Source organism: Panthera leo, chromosome D3, assembly GCF_018350215.1.
Source record: "Panthera leo isolate Ple1 chromosome D3, P.leo_Ple1_pat1.1, whole genome shotgun sequence".
Classification (NCBI taxonomy): domain Eukaryota; kingdom Metazoa; phylum Chordata; class Mammalia; order Carnivora; family Felidae; genus Panthera; species Panthera leo.
The window spans coordinates 21,869,622-21,891,657 of record NC_056690.1 but is presented as its reverse complement, the minus strand read 5'-3'; the positions used below and the strand labels follow the sequence as shown (position 1 = coordinate 21,891,657).

The 22,036-nt window shown below is 44.0% G+C and overlaps 1 protein-coding gene and 1 long non-coding RNA gene across 4 annotated transcripts in view; one reads left to right on the top strand and one right to left on the bottom strand.

The window, feature by feature from the left end:
* Window positions 1–17,761, top strand: part of RNF185 (ring finger protein 185) — a 37,582-nt gene extending 19,821 nt beyond the window's left edge. For 2 of the 3 annotated variants that reach the window (XM_042910101.1, XM_042910103.1), the window contains 6 exons: window positions 3,632–3,851; window positions 6,429–6,447; window positions 8,337–8,449; window positions 9,836–9,890; window positions 13,219–13,336; window positions 15,284–17,761. In XM_042910101.1, coding sequence (XP_042766035.1) covers window positions 3,676–3,851; window positions 6,429–6,447; window positions 8,337–8,449; window positions 9,836–9,890; window positions 13,219–13,336; window positions 15,284–15,381 — 579 coding nt within the window. In that variant the 5' untranslated portion in view covers window positions 3,632–3,675 and the 3' untranslated portion in view covers window positions 15,382–17,761. Of the gene's footprint in view, window positions 1–1,064; window positions 1,277–3,631; window positions 3,852–6,428; window positions 6,448–8,336; window positions 8,450–9,835; window positions 9,891–13,218; window positions 13,337–15,283 lie in introns of those variants that run through there. The other variant, XM_042910104.1, reaches the window with a different exon arrangement.
* Window positions 14,988–21,915, bottom strand: LOC122203365. Its single transcript, XR_006195142.1, has 3 exons — window positions 21,755–21,915; window positions 20,813–20,953; window positions 14,988–15,674 (listed from the first exon to the last, which is right to left on the bottom strand). It is a non-coding gene; the product is annotated as an uncharacterized LOC122203365 (long non-coding RNA).
* Between the last annotated feature and the right edge of the window lie 121 nt (window positions 21,916–22,036).

Below are 22,036 nucleotides of genomic sequence, written 5' to 3'. Positions count from 1 at the left end.
TTCAGGACTTGAACTCAGAACTTTTCAGGATTGGAGGAAACTGGAAGATCGGAAAGTGTTCTTTTTTTTTTTTTTTTTTTTTTTTTTTTTGACGTACTGTTGGTCTTTTGTCTCATTTCAAAATTAATATGTGTAAAAATGTCAGTTTTGTAAATGTGGGAGACGTAGAAAGTATAAATCACTACCTCTAAGCTCCCACCAATGCAGATAGTCACTATTAACAGTTTGGTATGTTTTTCCACACTTTAAAAGACATTTTATAATAATATCATTATTGTAACAAATGTAATAGTACACATACATTTTACAATTTCTTTAAAAAAATTTTTTTTAATGTTTATTTTTGAGGCGGGGGAGAGGCAGAGAGAGAGAGGGAGACACAATCTGAAGCAGGCTCCAGGCTCTGAGCTATCAGCACAGAGCCCAACATGGGGCTTGAACCCATGAACCGTGGTCAGACATTTAACCAACTGGCCCACTCAGGCAACCCCAATTTTTTAAATGTTACTATAAAGGTAATACCTGTTTGTCATAAAACATTAAATCAGAATAAGAATATGAAACTCGAAAGTTCCCCAGCCCCTGATCAGAGAAATAATTGTCAATAGTTTAGTTTGTGCCTTTTAGGCATTTTCTTTGCATATATTTGTGTGTATGTGTGTGTGTATTCATTTATGTATTTTGTTTTTACCCAAATAAGTTCAGGCACATACTCTTCTGCAATCTAACATGTTTCTGAAAATACCTTTTATTATGGAAGTTTATAAGGACACAAAAATAAGCTAATGGAATAAATCGCCATTCATCATCCAGCTCCAACAACCATCACCTTCCCTGTTCATCTTTTCTCTCCATTTTCACTTCTCCTCCTGGAGTATTTTAAAGCCAATCCCAAATATCATTCCATCATAAATACTTAAGTGTGGATTTCTAGCAGATGAATATTTTCTAAATTATGCAATACCATTATCATACTCAATAAAATTAATAATAATTCCTTAATACCACTAATACCCAGCCTAAATCTAATTTTTGACAGTCATCTCACAAATGTCTTTTTACAGTTGGCTTGTTTGAACCTGGTTCCAGTGAGATCCACACAGTTCCAGTGGCAGATATGTCTCAAGTTTCAATCTAGAATTCCACGCCCCACTTAATGCTATTTATTTTTTGGAGAATTTGGATTATTTGTCCTATGAAAGGTCCCACATTCTGGATTTGCTGATTGCATCCTCCTGGAGTTGTTAAACACATGCATCTATGCCCCATATTTTCTGTAAGTGGGTAATTTATTTTAGAGATATGATTAGAGTCTATGTATTAAGAGTGCTTCGTTGTTGGTGATATGTACTTCCTATTGCATCACAGCAGGAGACTATCATTAAGATTGATCAGTGAACCTGACTTTATGATTGTCTTTCTACTTCTGTATACACAGTTCTTAATTTTAAAAGGTAAATATATTTAAAAAAAACTCACACCTGTCAGGTACTTGAGCTGGAACGACATGTGAAGGCCATAACATGGCCCTCAGAAGCAGGCTCCATCCTAAGAAGGAGAGAACACTTGTATATGGAGAGAAAGAAGCACTGGGTCAGGGGGAAGGTCTTGGAGCTGAGGCCAATGAGGCACTGGTGCTGCCAGCAGCCAGCTGCCCTTCTGGGACATTATGTAAAATGATGTAACTATGTGAAAAAGTGGTGGTGAGCTGGTTTCCTCTCCCTGCTCAAGTCACTGAGCTGCTGTCATGAGGAGGGTGCTTGTGAGTCCAGAGTTCTAAGTTGGTGGTGTGTAGGAAGGCTTCTTGGTTTGAGAAGACTGGCTTTTTGGTCTTTACATCTCTTTGAACTTTGGAAGCTGGAATCAGAACAGTCTTCTGGTACTCCAGTGGTGAGTCCCAGACTTGTGGTGGGGCTGCCTGCTTTGGAGAGAGTGGATGAGATGACCTGGGATGGCAGTCTTAGAGCTGGAAGGAAACAACTAGGAGACGATGTAGTCCAGTGCCTCAGTTTACAGATGAAAAAACTGGCCACAGAGGAGAAGGGAGGTTCCCGAAACACCTAGCAAGCTGGAGGCTCAACTGAAGTCAGCATCCAAGCTGCTGGTTTTCTGGCTATGATTACCAGCCAGCATCTCCTACTTAGAATTTCTAGGGTGGTGAGGGTGGCTGGACCAGGCTCTTGACAGATTCTTAATCTATACCCAGAATTTCTGGGTATGGTTGGTGTTGGTTTTGTCCTTCTTTGTGTTCAGCTTCTGGCAGGTTCTTTTATTTGGAGGCAGTGTTGAACAATAGTGTCTTTTCCTAGCATTTGTTGGCCAGCTTGATCCATGGTGGTACAATGGTTTGAATACAGACTGGGTGTCATGAGTCCCGGTCTTAGCTCCATATTCATCAGAGGACAGGTCTTGGGGTGCAGTTTCCTAAAGAGATTGGACCAGATCAAGTTTGCCCAACACATTGTATGTGCCAGATGATCTCAGTATGCGGATAAACAGTTTTTCTATCATTATGTTTGTAGTTATCTTTCACTTATGGTAACTAATACTGGTTTTCCATGTACAGCAGTGACATAAATCTCTTCTTTAAATGTATTGAGTCTAGGGGCAGTCGGTTGAGCGTCCGACTTCGGCCCAGGTCATGATCTCGTGGTCCATGGTTCGAGCCCCGCATCGGGCTCTGTGCTGACAGCTCGGAGCCCGGAGCCTGTTTCAGATTCTGTGTCTCCCTCTCTCTCTGACCCTCCCGTTCTTGCTCTGTCTCTCTCTGTCTCAAAAATAAATAAACATTAAAAAAAATTTTTAAATGTATTGAGTCTAAAGAGTTGATAGATTTAGACCAAATAAAGTAGATAGTATTTTTAAAAAATTCTTTTTAAACATTTATTTGGACAGAGAGAGACAGCATGAGCATGGGAGGGGCAGAGAAAGGAGGAGACACAGAATCTGAAGCAGGCTTCAGGCTCTGAGCTGTCAGCACAGAGCCCAACACAGGGCTCGAACCCACAAACCACGAGATCATGACCTGAGCCCAAGTCGGACGCTTAACCGACTGAGCCACCCAGGCACCCCAAAGTAGATAGTATTTTAACCCGATAGAAGGCAGAATGCAAAACATTTTCAAAGACATTGGGCTGAATGGCCTTTCTGATTCTTCTTAGCTTCCTAACCTTTCACAGTTACACTTATATTCTGGCATATACCAGTCACAACTTTTCTGGCCTAACCAGATTCACCCGCCAATATAGTTGCAGTCTAAAGTTAAAGGACAGCCTGTGCACATTCAGTTTTATCGAGCACATATTTGTTACCTGGATTGGTTATCCTGGGAGAATGTATTGTCATGTGGGAAAGGTTCTCAGTTCCTCTGGAGAACCATCTGGAAGGAGGATGCTGTGTATTTGTGCAGTGTATTTGTGTGGTACATTTTAGTCCATGTTCATGAAAGTATCTGAGTCATTGTTCTCTGGGTGGTGCCCCATGAGTGTCATCCTTTGTAGCCTCTGCGAAGTCTGTTTAGGGGTCCAGTCATAATCTGAACTTCAGAACTGAGAAACAATGGAGGTATTGCTATGGAATCTAGGGAGAGTGGGCTGTAGAAATGGGCAATCAAGGACTCTCTGTCTTTCAGGATTTTCCTGGGGAGAATCTTCACTCCGTTTCTGACAGCCAAGGATGGCAAGCAAGGGGCCCTCGGCCTCTGCATCCCCTGAGAACTCCAGTGCAGGGGGGCCCAGTGGTAGCAGCAATGGTGCTGGTGAGAGTGGAGGGCAGGACAGCACCTTCGAGTGCAACATCTGCCTGGACACAGCCAAGGACGCCGTCATCAGCCTGTGTGGCCACCTCTTCTGGTCAGTATCCCTGTCACTGCCCCAGAAGACACACTACTAAGTTTTGAAAACCTGTGGCCCTGGGCAGCTTTGGAACAAGGGTTTCCCACCCACTTTGGATCTCCTGATACAATCAGGCCCAAGAAGCAGGAGGCCTGGGTTCTTATGCCAGTTCTGTTGCTGATGAGCTGAGTGGCCTTGGGCAAATCATGTCCCAACTCTGGACTCTGTACCCCCACCTCTGAAATGAAAACACTCACCAGTTAGTGAGCAGTTACTATGTGCCACTTGCTGTGCTGAGCAAAGAAGCAGTATGTACAGTGGTTATGAGCAAGGACAGTAGAACCAGACTTCCTTGTTCTGAATCCTGACTCTGCTACTTTCCTACTGGATGACCTTGGGCAAGGTGCTTACACACACTGTGTCTCATTTTACAGGGTTGTTTGTGAGCATCAAATGACTCTAAATACATAAAAAGCTTAGAAGAACATGAGGCACACAGTAAATACTATGTATTAGTGTTGATCCTAATAGATGATCCTAATAATTGTTGCTATATTTTATATATATCAAAATGAAGTGGCAGGGTTAGTTTCATTCTGGCCTCCATCGTTATAGAAGCCCCTCCTGGCTCTGAGATTCTGGGTAAATATTGAGATTTTATTCTTCTCTCTTGATTTTGAACTTGACCTGGAAGGGTGAATTGGAGTAACTGGAGGGGTAAGAATGACAGATAAGGCAAAGAATATGTGCCCTCCAATGCAGGCATTTTCTAGGGATGGACATATGCACTCTTAGATATGAGACCTTGAGACCCCGAGGCTGCTGTATACCTCAAATAGCACCCTGGATGGGAGGCTGGGAAGTGTTAGGAAACAAGAGTCATTAAGGGAGGGTTGGGCCAGATTATCAAACCCAGATTTGATTGAGGACATAAAGCTGTGGGATATTTTTGAGCAGGGAAGTGGCGTGAAGAACGGGACATTTAAGCAGTATTTAAGGGAGTTTAAGTTGGCAGCAGTGACAAAGATAAATTTATTGGTGAATAAATAGAATGGGGCAGATTTTGTTCTGGTAGCTCTTGCCCTAATCATCAAGTTTTATGCAGAAACTATTGTCTCCTAGAAATTGGAGATTCTCTGGGGAATCATATAACCAGGACTTGAAATGAGTGTCATAATTAAGAACTAAATGAAGGTACCATTGGAAAGAACACAGACTCTAAAATGAAACAGATGCTTCCAATTAGAGTGGTTTGTCCCTGAGCAAATCTACCAGCCTCTCTGTACTTCAGTTTTCTCATCTGTGCAATGAAGAGATAATTATACTTTGTCATAGGTTAATATGACCCTCCAGTAATATTAATAAATGAAAAGCTCGTCAGCCACAGCCTGGCACACAATAGTTGCTTAATAAATGGAAGTGATCACCATCTTTGTTATAATTCTGAACTTTCCCCTACAGGAAAGTTACTTTCACTTCTCCCCCACAGCCTTTGAGGGAAGTTGCTAGGGGAGATCTGCCATGATTTGAGGTGCCTTAGGCTCAGTTTGGAATGGTACTGCAAGGTTAATGTGGGAGTCAGATGTCAGATGTGTCTGTTATATCCAGTGAGATTGCATATCTGGATTGTGAGGCTAAACTGGTTCAGGAACTGGGAAAGGAATTATCCTCTGAGTCCAAATTTTACTCGGCTAGAGGAGTCATGTTTTATGAGGGACAGAAACCGTGTCCACATTTTCCACTCTCCTGGCTCATAGGTGTGCAGTGGATATTTGTTAGTTGGATGAATGAATCAAGAGAGAAAAAGTGGAAAATCTGGAGTTAGAGTAACTTTTCCTTCAATTCTGTAAATGTCTTGTTTTCCACCTAGTGCTGGGTGATAGAATAGTCAGGAGGCTTACTTTTTAGTCCTGGTGCTGTAGGTAAGTCATTTCATGTTTCTGAGTTTGGTTTCCTCATTTGAAAAATGAGAGACTGGGCAGCAATTCATTCTAGTGCAACTCATATAAGCTGAAGGTAGCCCTTTCTGCCAAGCAGCATCCCCATGCTTTTTATTACTTAAAGATGTTTTTATAGTAGATTTGAATTTATAAGCTACCTCCTGCCAGCAGAGCACTCAGGGTTGAGGGCAGCCTGAAGATTTTGTTAAACCAGATTTAGAGTCACACATTGTGAGACTTAGGTATGCATGTATATATGAGAATGCCTCCATGAATTTTTTTCTGTACAAAGGGTCTTTAGCTTTTATTGGATTCCTTCAGATGCCACAACCTCTCAAAGGTTGACTTGTAGAGAAGCTGAGTCTGGGATGGTCTGGGACCTGGAGGTCCTTCACAAGTAGGATCCCAAGGGTAGAGACTGGGGTCTTGTCTGTATTGCCTCATTTTTCCTGTGATTTTAGCCCAATCTTTTCTAATTTCTGATACTAGTGATTCCCCACAGACACTCGGTGGGATTGCAGTACTCCACAGTTCCACCTTGTGTCCCAGTTTTAAACTCCTCCCACCCTCAGTGTCTCTGCTAATGAAAGCATTTTTCTCTCTTTACCCCCATTCTCTTTCTCCTTGATGACTGGTGCCCTGGGGACTCTGGCAGTTGGCCATGTTTACATCAGGTAAGATGCATTTCATTTTACTTTGTCTTTCATCAGCTGTGGTTGCACAAGACACCCCTAGTCTCAGGAGACTACCGTCAGAAGGTGCAATCTCCCCTGTTTGTGGGTTCATTTGCTTGCTTTACCCCCAACCCTCTTTATACATCTGCCTACCGATGAGCACTTGGTGAAACAGAGGTCAGTGGAGTACCTGGGGTGGTCCTGACTGTACTGATGGCCTTTGTGGCCTTGGCAGGCCACCACCTCTCTGGTTCAGAATTTTCCATCTGTAGATTGGGTTGGATTTGATAGTATGTTAGGTGTTTATTTTTGAGATTCGGCCTCTACAAAAAGTATTTCCTACATATCAACTATGAAAATGTTAGAAAGAGAGAAATTTTTTTGGTCTCAACAGAGAGCTTTTGTGAGAGGGGAGAAAATCTGTTTTCCTAGCTTCAGATGATTATGAAAACCAGTTAGTAAGTATTCACCAAGACCCAGCCACATGCTTGGTGACGCAGAGCAGGGCCTGGCATTTACAACTGGCTGTGGATGATTACTGTGCGCTGACTGTCCCCGTGGTTGTTGGCAGAACCCCATAGTAGTAGGTGGCTTGGGAACATTGGGGGAAGACAGAAGTTCCAGACCTCTAGAGCCCTCAGAATTCAGGTAGGAGGAAGGAGCGGGGGAAACAAGAGAGGGATTCCCACTATGTTCAGAGCTGTGCATTCTGACTCCAGTGGAACCTGGTAGAACATGTCTTCTGTAAATTTATAAAGAGCACATAACACATAAGTTTTGAAGCTTTCAACAGTAAGATAAAGGAAGTGGAATATAAAATCTCTAAATGCTTTCTCCTTGGCCCCAAAATCTTAGATTCACATTTATATAATAAACTTTATATCATTGGATCTAAAGATACAATTTATGTTCTAAGATAAATTCTGAGAAAATATATATGTATTAAATTATTTAATGTCGGGGCGCCTGGGTGGCTCAGTCGGTTGAGCGTCTGACTTTGGCTCAGGTCATGATCTCACGGTCCATGAGTTCGAGCCCCGCGTCAGGCTCTGTGCTGACCGCTCAGAGCCTGGAGCCTGTTTCGGATTCTGTGTCTCCCTCTCTCTCTGACCCTCCCCCATTCATGCTCTGTCTCTCTCTGTCTCAAAAATAAATAAACATTAAAAAAAAATTTTTTTTAAATAAATAAATTATTTAATGTCTACAAAGACACTACAGATAATATGTTCTTATCATTTTTATTTGTTTTAGAGAAGGTTAAGCAAAATGCTTTATAACTAGTGAAAGAGCCTGGGAAACCCAAAATAGAATTCTAGTGTTTTTAGTATTGAAAGAAGTAGTTGAGTGCAAAAATCAATGAAAGTACATTAAAAAACAGCAAATTTAGATAATAAGCAAAGTCTGTCTTTTAGCACATAGTAAATCACCAGAAAATGGCCAAGTTATGTTCAGATGTTGATGCCTGGGATACAAAGTTGTTGAGGAAATGCTGTAAAAATGAGAAATCACAGAAAAATTTATTTTTTACAGTTGGTCTACTGAGGAATGCAGAGATTTTAAAGCTCGTTATACCAGCTGGGTCAGTCAGACTCCTTGACACAGCTCCAGGCTTGCAGTTCCTTCCTGCTATATTGCTGGGAGCCACTAGAGATCATGATGCATGAGGAAGCCTGTTTAATTTATGATGGTGTTTAAAAGCAATTTTGATTTCACCACTGATAGATACTTATTGAGTGCCAGGAGTAGGAATCAGGAGTTGGGCTCCTTGAAGTGTTCCCTGCTGGTGCTGGTGTTTCCAGTTTGAGGCCTCTGGTCCATGTTGTTCTGACCCTGACTGCTCTGAGGTGGGCTTCTTGCGCCATTCATGCATTTTTCTTTCCTGATTGCAGTGGTTGGAGACCAGACCTAACAGACAGGTGTGTCCAGTTTGCAAAGCTGGCATCAGCAGAGATAAAGTCATCCCCCTCTATGGCAGGGGCAGCACTGGGCAGCAGGACCCCAGGTGAGGCGTCTTACACCCACTCCTTACTTTGGACAGGAATTCTCTTCCATTCAGCACCTTCTCACCCCACCCTTTATTAAGTACTTACCCTCAGTTTTGAGGCACCTAGGATCCAGATGGCAGTCTGTCAGGAAGGGAGGAAGCCCAAGTTGCCACTTACTGGACTGTAATACACTGAGCATCTGCCAGTGGGCAGGCAGTGTGCTAGGCAGCACACAAGGTATTACAATTTTAAGTGTGCAGAGTGCTGTGAAATAGCAGCTTTGGAAGCAGGGTGTCCAGCAGGAGAGTCTGCAAGGAGGGGGTTGCTGCAATAGTGATACATAAAGTATAGAGGGAGGAGGAGACAGGAGGTCTGGAAAGCTTTGCAGAGTTTGAAGTATGTGTGGATCTTCCTACAAACACAAGTTCTGAGAGCTGGTCTCTGGTGCATGCGTACACACACAGGTATGCACTCACACACCCCGAAGCTCCCCAGCGGTATCTCTTACCTTCTCTTAACCCACCTCACCCCAGCATACCCTGTACCTAGACATACTGGACCTCTCTTAAAGGAACTTACCCTTTCACATTCATGAGCCTTTGTATTTGTTTTCCCTTTGCCTCTTCTGCCCTCCCTGGGCCTGCTCAACACCCTCCTCCTCAAGTAATTTCTATCTGTCTTTAATGAGCAGGCCTGAAGTTACCCCCTCCTTGAAGTGACCCTTCTTCCCCACATTAGTTGCTCTCATCCATGCTTCCACCCTAGGTAGTTGATACCTCTATTCAAGAAGTCCCTTCTCATGCTGTATTGTGATTGGTGTATCCCCATTTAAACCATAAGCACCTTAAGAGTAGGGTTTGTCACAGGCTTAGTATTGGTCATATCCTGCCTAGTGCCTAATGGGTAGCAAACCCTTAGTCTAGTATTTTGGGGATGAATGATGGTAGGGACTAAACCCAGAAGCAAAAAGCATAGTGTAGAGTACTTACCAAGGAATAATGGGAGGTAAAGCTGAAGTTAACAGGGCTAGATCAGAGAGACCCTGAATCTCAGCTCTGTTTCGGTTTGGATTTGGGATTTTTAGTATCCATGACCCCTATGTTACACAGGTTCAGAGAGGGTGTCTGGCTAGCGTTCATAACCAGTCTGAGCCAGGCTCTCTGTGAGAGGAGTAGGCTATAGTGCAATATGGTGAACATCTTATACGTGAATTTTCTCCCTGGCTTTCTATACGGTTGAAAAAACCATTGCAAGTAGAACGAAGGTTAGGATTTGGTTTAATTTGGCATAAGTTCGTATGCTAGGCACAGTGGACCTTACCCTGTTGGTGAAGAGCTCCCACTCCACTCAAGAAACAGCTGTAAACATTTTATAATATTTATTTTACAATGTTTCTGTTTCAGAGAGAAGACCCCTCCCCGTCCTCAAGGACAGAGGCCAGAGCCAGAGAACAGAGGGGTGAGGAACATTCTAGGAGAAGCCTCTAGAAATGAGTTCATGGCTTTAGAAGTTTCCATCTTGGCCCTACACTTTTTCTCCTTGATTATAAAAGTAAAGGAAAAATTGTAAAATACATAAAGGAGAAAGAGAAGAAAAAAATCACTTAAAGTCACACCATCCAGAAAAAACTGCTGGAAATATTTTGGTCTATTTTCTATTGTTCTATAAATTTTGTAAATCTCTTCATGTGCATGTATTTATAGATATATTATGTATACATATATTTTATTATTTTTTTTACAATATTTTGCTCCTGTAACTCTTTTTAAAATTTCATTCATTCTGAGTGCCTTCTCTATGCTGGGCATTATTCTAGGCATTGGTGATAGATCAGTGAACATAGCAGAGATAAACTTATGGAGTTTATATCAGAGTGGGAGACTTTTAACGATGTATCTTGAGATTTTACATGTAGTAACATTTTATTTTAAGGCTGTTTAGTATTTAGTTGTATGAACTTAACATTATTTGATCCTTTGTTGAACATTGAACTGTTTTCTTTTTTTTATTTTAAAAATACTCTGATGAACTTATAGATACACTTTTTAGCAGGTTTGTGGTTATTTTACCAGGACAAATTCATAGAAGAATCACTAGCTCAAAAAATTTGCTCATTTAAATCTGATGTTAGTATTAAAATTTTCAGTTAAGGGGCGCCTGGGTGGCTTAGTCGGTTAAGCGTCCGACTTCAGCTCAGGTCACAATCTCACGGTCCGTGAGTTCGAGCCCCGCGTCAGGCTCTGGGCAGATGGCTCAGAGCCTGGAGCCTGTTTCCAATTCTGTGTCTCCCTCTCTCTCTGCCCCTCCCCCGTTCATGCTCTGTCTCTCTCTGTCTCAAAAATAAATAAATGTTAAAAAAAAATTAAAAAAAAATTTTTTTTCAGTTAAAATATTAAATGTTATTATTTTTTTTAATTTTAAAAAATGTTTATTTTTGAGAGAGAGAGAGTGCAGTGGAGGAGGGGCAGAAAGAGAGGGATACACAGAAACCAAAGCAGGTTCCAGGCTCTGAGTGTCAGCACAGAGCCTGACCCGGGGCTCGAACTCCTGAACGGTGGGATCATGACCTGAGCCTGAAGTCAGATGCTTAACGGACTGAGCCACCCAGGCACCCCTAAAGAAATTTTAAAATAAAAATACTTATCCATACTACCAGAACCCCAAAAAAGTATATTTTTATTTCTCTAGATTAAAATATTAAAAGAAAAATTTTGAGGGGAAATACTTATCTATATCTTGTCCACCTACCAGCATATTGTCCTGAGCATACTTGTGACCATAGTGTTCAGTTTTGTCTGATAATTTGGTCACAAGAGTTTTTCATTTCTCCAAAAGAATTAGGATCATAGGTTGTTGGACATACTGACCTAGCGCTACCCCTTGACTACCATGTAATATCACCTTAACCTTTCCAGGCTCTGTTTCTCAACAGAACTTTGGCTCCTAACCTCAGGAAGCCATAGGCCCTGGCCTTAATTACTGTGGTGCACACCTCCAGCATATACAAGCACCCACAGCCACCAGTGATGCTTTTTGTCTACTTTGCCCCAAGAACATATACCCACCAAATGTAAGGACTTAGGGGATTGTATAGATGTTGCTAAAAGGGAGGTCAGAAGGTCAGTCCTCGGGATTGTACTCAATGAAGTGGTAGTTCCTGATTAAACAGTTGCACTTTTCTGGGTAAGGCAGCCTCGGTCCCAGGAGCCCTCAGACTCAACCATGCCGGGTCTGAATAGGAGGCATTTCTACACTGAGGAGATGGAAAACTGGTTGTTTTTCTTCTCTGTAGATTTGTTCTCTTAGTTTATCTGCTGTTAGGTTTTATAGGTAGTGCCACCCAGCAAGAAGTTTGGAGCTGGATGCCAGGCTGCTCGGTATGGGATAAGGAACAGCCACTTTCATAACTTGCAAAAGACTCACAAATGAAGGCCAGTGAGCTCTTTGTGGAGAGCAGTTGACCCAGTAAATTTTCTTATTATTTTTTAATCATTTGTTCTAAGGATCTACCCAGGGATGTGGGGGAGGAGAGAAAATTTTTGTAAGATGTGCACAATAATTAAGAGCATGGGTTTTCAGATCATATTGACCTAGTTTCCAGTCTAAACTCTACCCCTTTTATAAGCTGTGCAACCTTGGTCAAGGTAAAAAATGGGTTGCTTATTCACAGTGTTGTAATTCTTACTGAATCTTTTTTTTTTTTTTTAAGGTTTATTTATTCTTGAGAGAGAGAGAGAGAGAGACAGAACACAAGCAAGGGAGGGGGAGAGGGAGGGAGACACAGAATCCGAAGCAGGCTCCAGGCTCTGAGCTGTCAGCACAGAGCCTGACATAGGGCTTGAACTCACAAGCCATGAGATCAGGACCTGAGCCAAAGTCATATGCTTAACCGACTGAGCCACCTAGGTGCCCCTTTACTGAGTCTTTTCATATGAAAGACGATGCAGTGTAGAACATGTTATGGGGGGAAAGCTGAGGATAATATGCCAAACTGGTAACAGTGTTTATTGGAGAGAGCATGGCCTTGAAATGGTGAATGAAGAGACCTCTGACTTTCTATGTCCACTATTCTTCTAATGTATAAGTTTCTTATAACAAGCATATATACTTTTGTAATCAGAAAAAAAATAAAGTATTTTACATTTTTTAAAATTCTTTGTAAAAATATTAAAAGAAAATTTTGAGGGAAAATACTTACCTGTATCTTGTTCACATACCTACATGTTGTCATGTACTTGTGACCATAGTGTTCAGTTTTGTTTGATAACTTGGTCACAAGAGCTTTTCTGTGTTGCTGCACTATCAACATAATGGTCTTTAGAGAGCATGTATCAAGATTTTGATCATAACCTCCATTGTCGGTTAATTAGGGTTCCACTTTTTTGCTATTACCAATAATGTGGGTGTACGGATTGTTGCCAATTTTGCTATTATAAAGCATGTAGAAAATTTTACTGACTAGTGTGGGATTCTGGGGAAAAAACTGGCGCTCTAAGAACCCTGACTTGCATTAGCAGACTGTTTTACTTTGGACCAGGACCAGGCCTTTCTGGCATTCACAATTCCTTGGCTGGGACTCCTTGAAGGCTAGCGGGGCCAGGGTTCCTTAGGGGAACCTCAGGGTTCCTCTGCCTTGGGGTCTAGATGGGAGGAAAAGATGTCCCTCCCCCTTTGGAAACAGGTGGCAGAGGATAGGGAGGAGAGGCAGGTGCCACCTGCAGGTGACATGTTTGACAGGTGCAGGAGAAATGTATTCGTTCTTCTGAATTGCACTTCTTCCACACAGGGATTTCAAGGATTTGGATTTGGAGATGGTGGCTTCCAGATGTCTTTTGGAATTGGGGCATTTCCCTTTGGGATATTTGCCACAGCATTTAATATAAATGATGGGCGGCCTCCTCCAGGTAAGACCCTATCTCCTTGGTAATCCTGCTTGGAGGCTCCTTGGAATTCATTAGTATGAAGATTACAGATAATTGTCACTGCTTGGAAGTTTAGGCTTTTCAAAATGTGAACTCTTTCCAGATTACTGGTAGTCATAATGATATTGCACACCCGTCAAATATTAGGCATGTTCAAAATATTTGCCATCACAAACCCAGGGGATCCTCACCACAAGCCTGTGTACACCTGTGGGATGGGTGTGCAATTAGCTAGCTCCGTTTCACAAATCAGAAAATGCTCAGTATGTTTCCCAAGACATACTATGTGCCTATAAAATGAAAAAGAATAAAATAATGCCTAGTATACCTAGCTGAAGAAAAGCCTCATCCTGTTCACGTATCCCCCACTTTCACCATTTGGGGGCAGGGAAGAGTGAGGCAACCCACCAGGATTCAGGGCCTCTCTATTCTCTGGCATCTCTGTCCAGCTTCCCTCAGGATACACATGAGGCTGGTCCCACGTCCCATCCCTTTGATAACTCTTTCTAGGTCTGTTACCTGCTACTACCTTTCTCTTTCCAGCCAGCTTAAAGGTACCAGCTGCATTCCATGTAGAACTAGGCAGCAAGGTGGGTACCCTGTACTTTATCCCAATCTGACACCAGAGCCAAGATCCTTACCATGGAATCTGCAGAGGTGCTGAAGTTGGTTGAATTCTGCTTGTACTTATTGGAGCCTCATTTGCGATGGACTCAGTGTATTTGCAGAAGGAACCAGTGTGTGGTTCCTGGCCAGAAGCTTATGCTCTTAGGGACAGAAACCTACTCCTGGGTCATCCCAGTTTTCTTTGGCCTTTACCCTGATGCTTGGCATATAGCAGGCAATCAGTAAGTCTTTGTTGACTGCCTGCCTGCATGAATCATCAGAGCACCTGTCTGGGGAATAGTATAGCACCAAGAAATCTTGGAATGCCCTTTGTACCTCCTTCACCTCAAAGGTTTCTCCTTCATTTACATATTTTCTCAAAGGAAGGAGACCCCACAGGGCAGGGTGTACCCTTCCCTGAAGGAGGAACAGGGCCCTGTAGAGGTAGTAAGAACCTGCTTGGCAGCTTCCTTCCCTTCTTCCTGGTCCAGGGCTCAACCTGAGTTCCTCAGTTAAAGAGAGCTCTATAGCCAGACTAGACTGATCCAGAGATCACTTTATCCCCATGCTACAATCACAGTTTTCCTTTATCATGTTTGATATGTTTGCCCATCCTGGATTGGTTTTCGTACACTCATTCCCCCAAAGTCTGGACAGGGAGCCCTACATAGCTTTTCTCAAAGCAGGGAGGAGTGGAGGCTCAGTTCTGTCCCTAGTTTGCTGTGTGATAGAAGAGACAAGCCATTTTGCCTTGTCTGGGCCCTAGTTCTATCCTCTAGAAAAGGAAGGCACTCTGTGTGGGGCTAAGACCCCTCCATACTCAACAGTGCCAGAATCTAGAGACTCTGTGACTCAAGGCAGCATGCAGAGAGGCTGAGAGCATGACTGGGGCTCTGCCACTAACTTGTGAACTTTGTGATCTTGGGCAGGTCACCTCATACCTGTGCTTCAGTTTCTACTTACACAAAATGGGAATAATAATACCCAGCAAGGTGTGTGTACAAAACACTTAGCACACAGAAGAGGCTTAACAGCAGCTTTTCTTTTATTATTTCCTCCAAGAGCTTCCTGTTTTATGTACATCTGCAGACCAGACTCTCTTAGGATAAATTGGAGACCTTGTCCTCATTGTTGTATTATTCCACATATCTTCAGAATTCAAGTTTTGTTTTGCCTGATGTTATTTGGGGTTTGGAAATCTTTTTAGTGTGCAGAGTTCTGTTCTAAAGAGATGAAGATTGATGTTCTCAATTCTGGCCCAGACAGGCAGTGCACACAGCTGCAGTGTTCTGACAGCCTCTCTTCTCCCTCCTTTCTCTCCAGCTGTCCCTGGAACACCCCAGTATGTGGATGAGCAGTTCCTATCACGCCTCTTCCTGTTTGTGGCCCTGGTGATCATGTTCTGGCTGTTGATTGCCTAATGCTGGGTCCCAGCCTGTATCCATGGCAGGGCCTCTGGACTGGTGACATGCCACACCCACTCTCTATGTTTGGCTCCCTGGCTAATCCTGACCCCTGGAATCGGTGGGGTCAGTAACACATCAAGGAGTTTTGCTTCTCCATCAGAGCTTTGGGACTCAAGACCTGTTGTCAAGGACTCTGGAGTATGGCCACTGCTGTAAACACCCTGCTGTAACCTCAGTCTTGGCATTGAGTCGTCTCTCATGAGTTACACCATGAAGTCCTGTTCCAACCAGCTTAGCAGGTCCTGACTCTGCACAGGGAAGAGGCAGGAAAAGAGAAATTGTCAGTACAATTTTACCTGAATTTAATATTACAAAAACAAAGGGATGAACCAAATAGAAACTTTCTTTCATCTCTTTAAATACCCCTTGGTAAGTGGCTTCCAAAATCAGTGGGACTCCCCATATAGTGAGGCTCCAGATCCCAGTGCTACTGTGTTCTATTTCCTCCTCCTCCTTAGCAGAAATGCAAGAAATTGCTGTCCTATAAAGATCATAATTGCAGCATCTAAAGCTGGAGTCACTTCATGAATTCACCAGAGAGCCAAAGATCTTTCATTGGCTCTGGGCCATGCTCAGTCTCTGGCTCCAGAGAGTGGCTTGAATGACCTCCTGGTTTCCTGGTGTGTATTATCCCCAGAGACATGTGGTTTCACTCACAGATTTCCCATCCTCTCTCCCCCCAAAAATACGTGCATCTGCGCCTCTCTGCCAGAGGACACACAGCCGAGACTGCTGCTGAAGCCAGGACTGCGCATTAGGAAAGACCTGCCGTTGGGACTCTGATGGGATTTGGAGCTCTGATGTAGGAACTGAACAAGCAGCCCTTTCCCCAAGCCTACAAAAGCTCCAAGTGCGTCCTCTCAGACCCACCCAACGGGAACTGGGGGCTTTGTCAAGTCAGCGCATGTTGAAGACCATCTTCCCCAGAAGCCAAATTGTCCTTTATGAAGAAGCAGGAGTGGGGAGATCCGCATAGGACCCTGATTTGGGTATGGCTTGGTGGATACCCCTGAAAACTCCTTGTATGTGTACTAAAACCAGGGAATCATGCAACTGTGGAGCAGGCAGCCCTTGATGATTTTTAATGCCAGACAGCAGGGCCTAGAGAGCCTCAGCACGATGACATGGTGTGGTTTTCCCCAGGAAATTTCCAGGGGAGTCATTTTCCCAAGCCCTTGACTTGTTTTTCTAGTTCACAAACTTTTTCCTCAGAATCTGATTGAGGGAGTGGTTCCAGGCAGGAGGACAGTTCACTTGTGGAATGGTTCTCACTCTCCTGGTCAGGCCTTTTCCTAGAAACTCAGCCTCTTCCAGGAGATCCCAGGGGTCATGGAAGATGGACTTCCTCTGGGGGCCTCTCTGTCACTTTACCAGTCCACATTGCACCTGGCTCACCCCTAGCCATAGCCAATAAGTGGTAGAAAGCCCCACCTAGTGCTTTTTTCCAGCTGTGGCTCTGCATAGCATGTGGAAACCAAGACCTTGAGGAAGACAGGGGAAGTCCTCCTCTCCTGTCCACAGCCCCCACCCCTTCCCTTCTGTACCTGTCAATGCCAGAGTTCAGTGTTTAATCAGACAAAACGTTAAGTGTTGAAAAGGTGGTTCATTTGCCGAATCCATTTGGTAGGACTAAGCTACCAGCTTTACAGTGTCCCTGATGGATTTTAAACATTCTTGGGACACCCACTCAAGAGTGCTCTTTTTATCACCTCCTGGAAATCCCAAAAGTCAGAGGGACCCCAACCTCTCAGCACAGGTGAATTGGTGAGATTGCTCAGTGCAGTAGCCCCACCTAGTGGTGAGAGAGAGGACTTCAGATAGATGGGCCCAACAGAAATGGGTTTCCAGAAGAAAAGTTAAAAAAGGGTTGTGGGTAGGAAGACAAATTATTGGGACTCTTTGACGAAGTAGAGTGAGCCCAGGAGAACTTCACCAGCAAAGGCATCCCAGGAACCTGTGAGCAAAGCCAGGTTGGCCATATACCCTTTGATTTTGAACCTTCTAGGCCCCCCACTCACCCTCTACTGGGAGCTGGGGCAGGAGAGCCAACTTGGGACTGCTGGCTCAGCCCCAACAGGAAACCCCCTTCCCACCACCCCTCTGCAGGCTCACCACCTTGCCCCTCTGCCAAGGCAGTTTTCGTTTCTTTTGTGTGTTTTCTATGTTGGCGTCCAGCCCGCCCCCCCCCCACCCCTGCCCCCTTTGTGGATTAGGACCAGGTCCCGACCGCAGTCAGAAAATGACACCATGTAAAGTGGCACATCTTGACCAGTCACTAATTTTCACTGTTGTGAAAGTGATTTGATTTAGAATTAAACAAATGGTTTTACATTACTGTGAGCTGTGGACTTGTCTGTGTAATTGGGGGGGGGGGGGGGGGAGCGTGAATGGGTTGGGGAGTAATCACACTGATTTGGCCTCTGGGAAACACTTCTGCATACGTGGGAATGTCACAATGAGGAGCAGTCTTCAGGCAGCCATCGATAATTAGGGATGAGAAGCACAGGCTAGAGGACTGGCTGCATATACAGTCCTACCCAAGATGTAACCTGACAGCCCCAGTCCTGACAAGTGTATGGAATTCCTAAGCTTAAGGCTACCACAATGGAGCTTAGCTTGTGGACAATCAGAACCTTGAGGACAATCACAGGTTATTCACATGCTCTGCAACAGGGCAGATGGGACCCTGGCCAAGCCCTCTACCTGGAGCAGTGGATGTACAGCTCCCTAAGGTTCCTCAGTAGCAGAGTATGAGATGGAAGATAGGTTACAAACCTGGCCTCGCCTCAGGCTCCACCCACCCCCCACCCCCAACACACACACACTAGAGCTATAAGGTCATCCCTCTGAAAAGGTCTCTTTTCTCCCTCTCTTCCACTTTGACCTAAGGCTTTAATCAAGTTGAACAGCACTAAGATATGATAGGAAATGCAAAGATCAGGGATCTCCAAGAACTCATAAGCCCAATAAGAGATGGAAAACAAAACATGCACTGAAGTAGAATAGGACAGTAAAGCCTCTACATACCTATGACCCAACCCCAATAACCATCAATTCCTGTCCAATCCTGTTTTGTCCCCACCCTCATACTGCTCCCTTTCTCTTGCCTGGACTATTTTGAAGCAAATCCTAGTCCTATGCCATCTATTAAGTATTTCAAATATGCATCTCAAGGATTTTCAAAAACAACCAAAATACTATTTTATGTACCTGAAAAAATTAACAATAATTCCTTAATGTCATCATATATCCAATCATTGATCAAATTTTCCTAGTTGTCTCAACTTTTTTGTTCAGTTTGCTTGCATTAAGATCCAAATCAGATCCATATCTTGCTATTGGAGGTCTCCTAAGTCTCTTACTACATCCATAGGTTCCTCTTTTCTTACTTCTGCAGTTTACATGTTTTTTTTTAATTTAATGTTTATTTATCTTTGAAAGCGAGACAGAGTGCAAGTGGGGGAGGAGCAGAGAGAGGGGGAAACATAGAATCTGAAGCAGGCTCCAGGCTCTGAGTTGTCAACACAGAGCCCAACACAGGGCTGAAACCATGAACTGTGAGATCATGACCTGAGCCGAAGTCGGATACTTAACCAACTGAACCACCCAGGCACCCCGCAGTTTATCTGTCATTTGTCCTATTGAGTTTCCCACAGCTTCAGTTTTGCTATATGCATCACTGTGGTGTTAATAAGCTCCTCTTACTCTTGTATTTCCTGTAAATTGTTAAATCCAGAAGCTTGACCAGGTTCAGGCTTGGGTATTTAGTAAGACTATGTCATAAATGGTACTATATACCTCTTGTTGCATCATTTCACGAGGCACATGATGCCTGGCAGTCCCTTTTTGTGATGTTAGCAGCCCTTACTGATCATTGTCTAAAACAGGACTTTCTGCCATGATGGAGATGTTCTCTATCTGGACTGTCCAACACAGTAACCACTAGGCACATGTGGCTAGCAAGCACATGAAATGTGGCTAGTGGACTGAGGAACTTAATTTTAAGTTCTATTTCATTTTAACTGACATAGCCACATGTGCTAATGGCTATTGTATGAGTGCAGATTTAGATTAGTTCACAGGGTTTGCAAAATGATATAATTGAAGATAATGTGGTAAGCATTTAGAAACAAGAATAGGGTAAAATAGGTAGAAAGGGGCAACAAAATTACAAAGAACACGGAGGGAAATGGTAGAGTGGTACAAGGGCAGAATGTATTCTGGAAAAACAGTTCTGGAGTGAAGGGAGTAGGAGAAAAGCCTGCAAAGTGAGATGTAGTTCACTCATGAGGGCCTGGTTTAGCCTTTGTTTTGTTGGCAACAGGAAGCTATTGAAGGTTTTTGAGCAGACACATAATTCTGGAGGATTAATCAGTTGCTCTTGGATGGGACTGATTCTAGGAGTGGAGAGACTAGAGGCCAAAGACAGGCTCAATTTGATGAAAGTATAGGTGACAATCGGAAGGTGTAGCTGGGAATCAGTAGACCCGTTCCCTCAGGATGGCAGAGTCAGAACCTTCAGGTGTTTTTCAGTGTCCAGGTTCCCATTTCTATAGGTCCAAAGAGTTGATTGTCAGTCAGCAGGATCTGGCCTTAGGGACTGACCAAACTATGGTGGGGTAATCAAAGTGTGAACGGGTGACTTGGGTGCTAGAAACTCACATCTTCTCCCTACCCAGGATTTTCTGTCTTCCGGAAATCCCCCTGGAGTTCACAAGTGATCTTGGAATATTCTTTGGGCCTATACTGGAAAGATATCTTTTGGTTATACATTTCTACAGATTGCTATTTTCTTTCTTTACATTTCAATTTGCATTTCTCAAGAGTTACCTAAACTTCCCTGGAAGGAACTTGGGGGAGTTGGTTATCCCCCTACTCCCTGCTAGTGAACACCATGAGGCTGGAGGTGGGAAAGAAGTGGAAAGAGAGAGGATAAGGAGGGAGAAAAGACAGACCTGGGTGCCTTGCTGTGGGGCTGAGGGAGAGGGAAGACAAACAGGGGTCTTGGTTCCAAAGCTTCCAGTGCCTGTGTGCCTGGCAAAATACAGCATTACCTCTTTGCATGTGTAGGGTGAATAAAATCCCTGCTCCCTTTTTGCCTACCATGAGGTGGCTTGTCAGAGTCCCCTGGATCCCTGCCACTTTAATTCAACACACAATCCTGTAGTTGCTATAATCAGACCAGAAATTCTTCAGAAACTGTAAAGCCAACCGCTGGAGGGTTCCCAGGAATTACCGGAAGTCAGGCACATCCCCTCCCCCACCCCCTCAGCACTTTCTCTATACTCAGGATTTCAGGAGCCACCTGCCACACCCAGAGGAGAAACGTCTGACCTGCTTCCTATTTGGATTACACAGGTCAGGAAGAAAAGAGAATTGTGCCCACCTTTGCTTATTGGAGTGCTGGAGCCAGACAGCAGCAGAGTTGAACTTTGTCTTTAGCGGGGGTGTCATGATCCATTTCCTTGGGCCCCATTCCTGCCTCTTCCTGGTCATTTGGACACTTTTCCCATGACCTAAATCCAGTCTAAGGAAATGACAGTCGCCAAACACGCATCACAGGAGAATCAGATGGGAAGGACTGCAGGGTCCTGCTGATGCAGCCCACCCTTTGTCACATGGAGGACCCCAATTCCCTCCCAAACCCAGTGAAAGAAAGTGGTTCTCAAGGCCCCTCAGCCAGCTAGCAGCTGCCAGGAACCAGCCTGCTGTTCTAACTCCTTGTCCAGGGCTCTCTCCTCCACAAAGAAGAGCCAGCAGAGCAAATCCAGTCTACAAGTGTGTTCCTTTTAGTCTACATGGCATTTTTAGAACTTCTGAATATTACCAACATTTTAAAAAGTGGGAAAATTCACCTAAATACCTGGAGTTTGGGCTTGTCTTGAAAATTTGGAAGATCTGGTGTGCTGCATTTATTTATATACCTGTTTGGCCCCGATAAGAATCTGCCCCTAGAATGCTGGTTGCACCACCTTCACACCATCTTTGACCTAGAGATTATCTACTAAGTGCCAGCTTACTCACAGTGGGGGCAGATAAGTGGCTTCTTTGAGCTGGAAGCCTAAGAAAAGTCCACTCTAAATCCCCAAAGTTATTTGTGGAGTAGCTTCTCCATATTCATATTCCTTTTTTTTTTTTTTAAGATTTTTATTTTTAAGCAATCTCTACACCCAAAACGGAGCTCGAATTTACAACCCCAAGATCAAGAATGGAATGCTCTAATGACTGAGCCAGACAGGCGCCCCTCCATATTCATATTCTTGGTCTTAAACACTCTACTAGAAAGAGCTTTTGCCTGGGAGTTAGGCGACCTGGGTTCCCATCTCACCTCTGCTCCTAGTGAGCTGAGCCATTTTGAGGTAATAGAACTTCTTTCCTCGGGTCCTCAGCTGCCCCCATCTGTAAAATGGGCTGAGGATCTCCTGTTGAGACCTCCCAGGAGTCCCGGGGACTATGCTGACAAACCACCTCACGGCCGCGGACAATCACCCTTACCAGCCCAGGCACTCAACAAAAGGCGTCGCTCTCTCTGGGAGGCACCAGAGCCCCCACAGAGCCCGAGTCAGGGGGCGTGGCCTGGCGTCAGCGGGGCGGGGCGTCGGCGGGCGGG